The 9,253-nt window shown below is 38.4% G+C and overlaps 1 protein-coding gene across 1 annotated transcript in view; it reads left to right on the plus strand.

The window, feature by feature from the left end:
• Meikin (meiotic kinetochore factor) overlaps nt 1-3,321 on the plus strand; it is a 39,783-nt gene extending 36,462 nt beyond the window's left edge. Inside the window, 2 exon segments of the mRNA XM_013033781.1 lie at nt 623-739; nt 3,184-3,321. Of these exon segments, the coding sequence (XP_012889235.1) occupies nt 623-739; nt 3,184-3,321 (255 nt within the window).
• The last annotated feature ends 5,932 nt before the right edge of the window (nt 3,322-9,253 follow it).

Here is a 9,253-nt window from a genome sequence, read left to right on the forward strand (position 1 = left end):
ACACACACACACACACACACACACACACACACACACACACACAGAAAAGGAAGGAAATTGTTCTGGTTGCCAGGTAGTCAAATTTCATTAGTAAGAATCAGTAAATATAATGGATGGATGAATTAAAATAGATTTATACTAAGGCAAAAAATTCTGTTTGAGAAGTAACTTTAAGGGGCTGGGAAGGTGGCTCAGTGGTAGAGCACTTGCCTTGCATGCTCGAGGCCCTGGGTTCAATTCCTCAGTACCACATAAGAAAAAAGAAAAAAAAGCCAGAAGTGGCATTGTGGCTCAAGTGTAGAGCGCTAGCCTTGAGCTGAAGAGCTGAGGGACAGCGCCCAGGCCCAGAGTTCAGGCCCCATGACCGGAGCAAAAAAAAAGAGAAGTAACTTTAAGATAAAAAATCATTAGGATCTTTCTTTACATTGATTTGTACATGGGTAAACATTTTTGGAAAATTATTTCCTAACATCCATAATTATATTCATTCATATGAAATTGTTCATAACTCAAATTCACAAGAAAATGCTTCCAATAATATAGTATTTTTAACTTTAGCTTAATTACTTAAAAAATAATTGCTTTTGAAACTTGTACAAAAGAGTAACCTATTCTTTTATAGGTTGAATTGTCCTCAGTGCGAAAAGCAACTTTTGAAGAACTGTTTCCAAATGTCAGCAATTATGTTAATTCAGATGAAGTCACTCCTATATCAAGTTCACAAGAAAATTCAAATGAGGTAGCATTTTCAATTTACCTGTAACTACTGAAATAGTTGTATTAGATACTCTGAGAAGTCTAACTCAGTTTAGGCTAACATCATTTATGTGGGATGAAGAATCAGATATATGATTTGTAAATATTTACTCTAACTCTGTGGACTGCCTTTCCACTATTGATATGGTCTTTTGATGCACAAAATTTTTAAATTTATGTGAAGTCTAATTATCTATTTTTTTTTCATGGTCAATAACAAATGATAACCAAAAGAAAATAAGAGTAGCGGGCTGGGAAGGTGGCTCAGTGGTAGAGCCCTTGTCTTGCATGCTCAAGGCCCTGGGTTGGATTCCTCAGCACCACATAAGCAGAAAGAAAAAAGCCAGAAGTGGCGCTGTGGTAGAGCGCTAGCCTTGAGCTGAAGAGCTGAGGGACAGTGCCCAGGCCCAGAGTTCAGGCCCCACAACCGGACCCAAAAAAAAAGAAAGTAAGAGTAGGCATACTTACATAAAATTGACACATAAACTATTATAAGTTTGAGAAGATTACTCAATAACAATAAAGAATAAAGGGAATGTAACAGATGAGCCACAGCTCTACTTCTATTTTTTGATGAATAATTTAAGACAAAAGTGTCATGGACTTTCCTGCTTGGGCTGGCTCTGAACTGTCATCCTCAGATCTCAGCCTTCTGAGTAACTAGGATTACAAGCATGAGCCACCATCTCTGCGATGAAAAGCTTTTAATAGTGAATATTTATCGAAGGTTTTGTTTTGTTTGTTGGTCATGGGGCTTGAACTCTGGGCTTGAGCGTTGTACTTAACGCTCTTCAGCTCAAGGCGAGCGCTCTACCACAAGAGCCACAGCGCCACTTCCAGTTTTCTAGTGCTTTATTGGAGATAAGAGTCTCATGGACTTTCCTGCCCAGGCTGGCTTTGAACTGTGATCCTCAGATCTCAGCCTCCTGAGTAGCTAGAATTACAGGCGTGAGCCACTGGCACTTGGCAGCAAAGTTCTTTCTTGGGAGAGGAGTAGGAGAGAGAGGTCATTAGTCCTGTTTGGAGGCTTTCTTATTCTAGCATCTATTAGAAATTACATTTAAATAGTAACAATGGCATTTTAAATACTAAGTTTATCCAAACCTTTGTTGTCCTGTTGTATAAACTGACAAAAGTTTCCAAAGAAAATGTATTTTGTATAATTTAGCAATAAGACAGTTGTCACACAGTTGAGAATAACACAAGTAGTCTCTAGTGATCTTTAGGACAGAATTTGCCAATTGAAATTAACTATAGTTTATTACTTGTGATGTGAAACTGACTTGAGCATGACATTGCTCCCAACCACAACCCATTTCCAAATGTCCAACATGAATTTCAAGGATCTGGATACTGGATTTCTCATTTCGAAATCCTTCAGTTGGTATTTTTTAAATATAACTTTCAGATTTCCACAATTGGAAATTATTTTAAGGGAACATGTAAAACAAAATGTAAATGTCACTGTGGCCCTGGGAGACAGGTATACAGTCATCACATACACATATATGTAGTTGGAAGCCACCTCCTGCATTTCTATTGCATTTTGTAACTTCTACTTTAAGTCACAATTCAAGCAAAGTACTTTGATGAACTACTTATCAGCCTTTTATTGCTGATAACCCCTGTTTCCTTTGCCCTTATCTTCTCTGCACCTTGTCTCCTATAAACTTTAGCTTCAGCTCCACTTTCTCAATTTCTGTGATAGGATGAAAGTGCATACAGATGCAGGAAAAGATACCATACCTATGAAAGAAAAAGTTGTATGCAAACAATAGAAAATAGGGGCTGGGAAGGTGGCTCAGTGGTAGAGCGCTTGCCTTGCATGCCTGAGGCCCTGGGTTCGATTCCTCAGCACCACATAAGCAAAAAGAAAAAAGCCAGAAGTGGCGCTGTGGCTCAAGTGGTAGAGTGCTAGCCTTGAGCTGAAGAGCTGAGGGACAGCGCCCAGGCCCAGAGTTCAGGCCTCAGGACCACATCAAAAAAAAAGAAAAGAAAAGAAAAGAAAGCAGGGCATTATAAATTAGACACGCCCATGCATGCATGTGCATACACACAAGAAATCTTTCATATTGAAGTGAGCATGGACAGTATCAGATTTCAAACTGAATGAATCTACATACACAAAGGCACCCATAAACACACAAACACTTGTAATATTATTTATCTCAGGAAAGTATCAGAACCCAATTCCAACCTACAGTATAGCATGTATTTTATAGTCATTCTCTATTGAATGCAGAACCCATATTAAATCGGGTGAACCCATGCCAGCTAGTGTCTGGAATGGAGTAAGCATTTAATAAACACTCAACTATTAATATCTATGACATGTGGTTATTAAGACTTCACATTGGAAACAAAATAGAATAAAAACATAGCCCTGAGTTAATTCAATCACTGCTTTTCTTTTCTTTTTTTTTTCAGTTTCCTTTAGATGAACCAGAAATTTGTTACATTATTAGGGCATCACCTGGAACTAGACAAATTAAAAATAAAGATGTTATTATAAAGAAGAAGAAATATTCCCCTCCTAAGGATGTTCCTCAAGGTATAGTAGCATGAATACAGAGCTTATTCTTTGGATTATGTGTATTTTTTCCATTGTGAATCCTGGTCTAAACAGAAAATTTGGTTTATAAATTACATTTTGAGTTCTTGCACAAAATAGAAATGATGATAAAGTTGTAAACATCTCATCAGGTACTCTATCATCTGAGCCAATGTCACCAGCCCTTTTTTTCTTTCCTTTTCTTTTCTTTTTTTTTTTGGGGGGTCCGGTCATGGGGCCTGAACTCTGGGCCTGGGCACTGTCCCTCAGCTCTTCAGCTCAAGGCGAGCGCTCTACCACTTGAGCCACAGCGCCACTTCGGCTTTTTTCTTTTTGCTTATGTGGTGCTGAGGAATCAAACCCAAGGCTTTCTTTCTTTCTTTGTCGGTCGTGGGGCTTGCACTCTGGGCCTGGGTCACCAGCCCTTTTCTGCTTTAGTTATTTTTCAGTTTGGGTTTCATGTGTAGCTAGGACAAGAGACATGCTCCAGCCTACCTGTTGGCTTACTAATTGAGATAGGGTCTTGGTAAGTAGCTGGAATTACAGGTATAGAGCCACTGTGCCTAGCCCTTATCCTATTTACTTTTTCATAATAGATAGGATGTGTACTTTCATCTCCATTTTATATATTAATACTAAGGCTAAAGAGCTCCACAGTTTATCTAACACCTACTAGGTAGTGGAAAGAAGTTCACTCTTTCAAAGCTTCTAAATTCAAAATAATGTGCTTTTCTTGTGTATTTTTTTTGGGGGGGTCCAGTCATGGGGCCTGAATTCTGGGCCTGGGCGCTGTCCCTCAGCTCTTCAGCTCAAGGCTAGCACTCTACCACTTGAGCCACAGCGCCACTTCTGGATTATTTTTTTCTGCTTATGTGGTGCTGAGGAATCGAACCCAGGGCCTCAGGCATGCAAGGCAAGCGCTCTACCACTGAGCCACCTTCCCAGCCCCAATCTGATTCTTCAGTGGAGCTTTGAAACCTTTTATGAGGAAGCAACCAGTAAAACTGAGATTGAGATTTTTATATAACTTTGATGTCTCCAAGCTACTCTTATCTTATGTTCTCATTTCCTCCATCTTGTCTGCCCTGAACACTCTTTATGTCCACAGAGACCTCTTCTTAAATAAGTTCCTAGAATACTTAACTCAGTACTCTTCATTTGACACTTAATTGCATTAGGGTCATTTTACCTTTCTTCTGTTTTTTCATCCTATCTGCTGAAACTTTTGGCTATACCATCTGTGAATCAATATAATCCAACAGTTGGCCATTTCTCTTTCCAATAAAGCAAACAGGTACACTACTCAAAGCTCTCACCTGAAGGATTTCTTTTCATCAGTCTCCTTCAGGGATGTGTCAGAACAATATGTAAACCAAACCTGAGCTTTCTCTTCCATATTTTTCTCTACTGATTGTAAAGAATTCTCCATTTCATCATAAGTGCAGGCTGAGAGATAGTAGTCTAGATAAAATGGTGTCTGTGACATTTAGGCTTTTTTTTTTTTTAGTCAGTTTTGGGTGCCATAGCACCACTTCGTTTTTTGGTAGTTAATTAGATAAGAGTCTCACAGATTTCCTGCCCAGGTTGGCTTTGAATCATGATCCTCAGATCTCAGCCTCCTCAGTAGCTAGGATTAAAGACATGAGTTACCAGTGCCTGGCTCAGGCTATTTCTTCATATAGTTTGTTTGTGCTGGCAGTACATGTTCAAGTCCATTCTTATATACACCACTAACTATCATATTGGTTAGCCGATTAAGGCTAGTAATAGGCCCGATGATATTTTTAGAAAAGATTATTTATCCTCTGAGAATGACAGCTTTATTCCAGAATCCTGAGTCCATATTGTGATTCACCTATAAGGGACATGTCAAAGGTTCAAAATAACATCTCTGTCACTGACTCTTCAAACACTAGTGGGTCTGATGGGCCATTTAATGCAACTAGCAGAACATCTGATATGTGTGTGTGTGTATGATGTGTTAGAATGTTAACAAGAGACAAGTGTCAGAGTCTTACACCTATAATCCTAGCAAATTAGGAGGCTGAGGTTTGAGGATTATGATTCAAAGCCAGACAGAGCAGAAAAATCTGTGATACTCTTATCTCTGATTAAGCAGAATAAAATGGATAAATGAAGCTGTGGTTCAAGTGTTAGCACTAACCTTGAGCACGCGCACGCACGCACACACACACACACACACACATACACACACACAACACACACACACACACACAATGTTCACAAGTCAAAATATAAAACCCCTAATTTGATCTGTCTGATTAGTTTATGATATCAGATGTTGCCAAAATTCTGGGTTTCAGTGTGCAACAAATCTAAATCAAAATGTAGTGGGAGGGGAGTGGGGGGGGGGGTTCCCAGTGTTTTTTTGAATGTTGAGCTAATGCTGCCACCTCCTGGCTTCTTTCTAGGCTCTCACCCTAACAGTAGCCTCACCTAAGTAATTCCCTTTCAACTGCTGGCCACTTGTCTCTGCCTTCCTTTAGTAAAAATAGCCAAGACCCAAGCTAACTTGTGATCATGTTGTTTTAAATATACAACAGCCTATTTTTAGTCCTGGCATTTAATGTTTTAGCTAGTTTGGCAGTAATCTAATCAGAGTTATAAGGTGAAGCTCACTTTGATGGTCTAAGACCCTGTGCAGTAGGCTGATTTTTAATAACTGGCCTCAAGCTAATTCAAGGAAAATTAGCACAAGTGATTTATCCAGTAAAAAATTATTAAGCGGCTGTCACATGCAAATAGTTGTTGGTAATATTAAGATAATGACATAGCTACCCTCTTCAGAATGTTTATACTTTCTTAAGGTAGTCAGATAGATAAAAAAGGTCCAAAGGGCTTTAACAGCGATATATGCAGGAATCTGTTGGCATTCACAGTGAATGTGGGCATCTTCTGGAAGATCATCTCAGGCCCACAGGGACATCTTTGGGATAGACTTTCTAGGAAGAGGAGTCAACTTAAAACCACTGTGGCTAGCTGGGTGCCATGGGCTCAAACCTGTGATCCTAGTTACTCTTTTTTTTTTTGGTCCGGTTGTGGGGCCTGAACTCTGGGCCTGGGTGCTGTCCCTCAGCTCTTCAGCTCAAGGCTAGCGCTCTACCACTTGAGCCACAGCGCCACTTCCGGCTTTTTTCTTTTTGCTTACGTGGTTCTGAGGAATTGAACCCAGGGCCTCAGGCATGCAAGGCAAGCGCTCTACCACTGGGCCAACTTCCCAGCCCCCCTAGTTACTCTTGAGACAGAGATCCAACAATTGTGATTCAAAGCCAACATGTATCTGAAAGTTCTATATCCATTTAACCAGCCAGAGTACTAGGCTGGAGGCATGGCTCAAGTGGTAGAATGTCAGCTATGAGGGTAGAAACATCAAAACAATCAACAACAAAGCTGCAATGGCTTAAAGACATCTCAGCTAAAGAATATTGGGCTCGAATGGAGATTGGAGTAGTACAATAGGTGCTACTGAGTCAAGTAGTAATTGGGAGCAGATGATTGGAGAACCTCCTATGACATGTTAACTTTTCATTTTATTCTGGTAAAATTTTCTTTTTTTATTTGGTCACTGTGGCAAGAAGTGTGGAGGTGATTTGAAAAGAAAAGAACTGAAAGTAGAAAGGCTAGGTGTGAGCTTTGAAAAAGTCTGTATGAACAAAATTGAGAAATGCACACATGGGATAGAGTATCTCACAGAGTGGTATTCACACCACCTGAGGAATTTATAATGAAAATTACCAGGACATTGCCTCAGCAATCTGATTCAGGAGTTCTGAAGTTTGAGAACAAGTCTAAACTAAAGTCTAAAATATATGTAACATATTTAATATATAATCACACACATATATGCATGTATGTCCTATAGTTTACAAACCTTCGTCACTAACTGAGCAGGGTAGTGCAAAGAAGGATGATTAGGAGATTTATAAGTCCTTAGTATTATCAAGTTGGAAATTAGCATGCTATAATATGGTGGCAAAATAAAGGCTGTACATATGGACATTGAGAAGTTAAAGGGAATGTGAAGTCTAAATAGTTGAATGAACTGATGGCACCCACTTGGGAAATTACCCAGCACTGATACGGACAAAGCCTTTAATAAATAAATGGTGTCTGAACTTAGAAAAGACTAGAGAGTAAGAGAGGCAAAACGTCCTGGTGTATTTATGAATCATTTGAAGATCATGTTCAGATGGAGATTTTGATAATTAGATTTAGAATGAGACATTCTACATTCCTAACAATATTCTAAGTGATGCTAATGTCCACAGATCCTAGAAGATCAAAGATAGAGTGTGCACCCCACACTGTCTTGGTTGTCTAGTACTTGGACCCCTCTCTCAAAGATTCTGATCCAGTTGGCATGAAGTGTAACCAAGATTCAGGGTTGTTTTTTTTAAAAAAATGTATATATGTATATATAAATATACATATGTATACATATATATGTATATTATATATTATGTATATTATATGTATACATATGTATATATATACAAATATAAAATCTTCATGTGTTCAATAAAGGGTGAGCCAGGTAATCCTTTTTGTTGTTGGTGGTGGTGGTGGTCATGGGGCTTGGAACTGTGGGCCTGAGTGCTGTCCCTGGGCTCTTCAGCTCATGGCTAGCGCTCTACCACTTGAGCCACAGTGCCACTTCCAGTTTTCTGGTTATTTATTGGAGATGAGAGTCTCACAGCCTTTCCTGTCTGGGCTGGCTTTGAACTGCAGTCTTCAGATCTCAGCCTCCTGAGTAGCTAGGCATGAGCCACAGGCACCTGACTCTTTTCTTTTTTTTAGTAGTCTCTGGATTTGTTGCCTAAGGCATGATGCGGTTGAACTACAGTGACCTGGACAGGAGCTCTCATTTCCAGGGATTAGTTATTCAAAACTGTTCAGCACTTGCTTCTGAATGAAGTAACCTATTGTTATATCTTTCTCCAGATATTATAACGCAAACAAATGGCGGTACTTAACAGCTGTGTCTGAATTTGAATTTTCACTGCTTTGAAGATATGAATATGAAGTCAGTCTGTACAAGCAGAATGCCTACCTGAAATTATATGAAATGAAGAATTAAAATTCACTTAATTACTTCTGCTTTATCTCTATGTGAAAAATGTATTAATGTTCTTTTTCTTTCTTTTAATTAGTTAAAAAAATATTGTTATGAACTTAAGGAAAGGGAGATAAGAGATTTTTTTCTTTGTTAAAAAAAGAAAAATATTCTTCTTAAATATATGTCTAAATATGCTTCATAAATATATGTATTTGTATTGTAAAATAACCTAATAGCTGATAGTAGAAGAGTATATACTAAAATGGTTTAACTGTTTAGAAAGAGACAGCACAAGTGTACTTGTAACTTCCTTGGATTGTTTTTTTCCCCTAATGTCTATTCTTTGTGTAGACTAAAAGTATTAAAGTTGTTGAAGTGCTAAAAGTGAAAATGCTTATGTTACAAGCTATTTTTAACAGAACTTAATTGAAACCACATGAGTGAGAGACATAATTCCAAGTGTGACTAAAAGAAACTCTATACTCAGGATTTGCTGAAGTAAGGGAATATACAATATGTACAGTCAATCATACACTAAGCATTTGCTATATTATCTCATCCCAACCAGCCTTCTTTAGCTATTACTATCTATAGGAATAATATTAGTAGTAGTTTGGTAATAAAACTCGTGGCATCTAGACATTGCCCTTCCTCCTAACACACACACACACACACACACACACACACACACACACACACACACACACGGAGTAATTCTATTGTCAGTGAATGGAAGTTATAAAATTGTTGAGTTTTATTCTCTGATGGTTTTACTTACATTATACATAAAAGTAAGAAAGTTTCAAAGCTGCTTCATTATCAAGGAAAATCATAATATGTAGGGGTAATTTGAGGTTAAGTAACCTGTA

This window comes from Dipodomys ordii, unplaced genomic scaffold (assembly GCF_000151885.1).
Source record: "Dipodomys ordii isolate 6190 unplaced genomic scaffold, Dord_2.0 Scaffold177, whole genome shotgun sequence".
NCBI lineage: Eukaryota > Metazoa > Chordata > Mammalia > Rodentia > Heteromyidae > Dipodomys > Dipodomys ordii.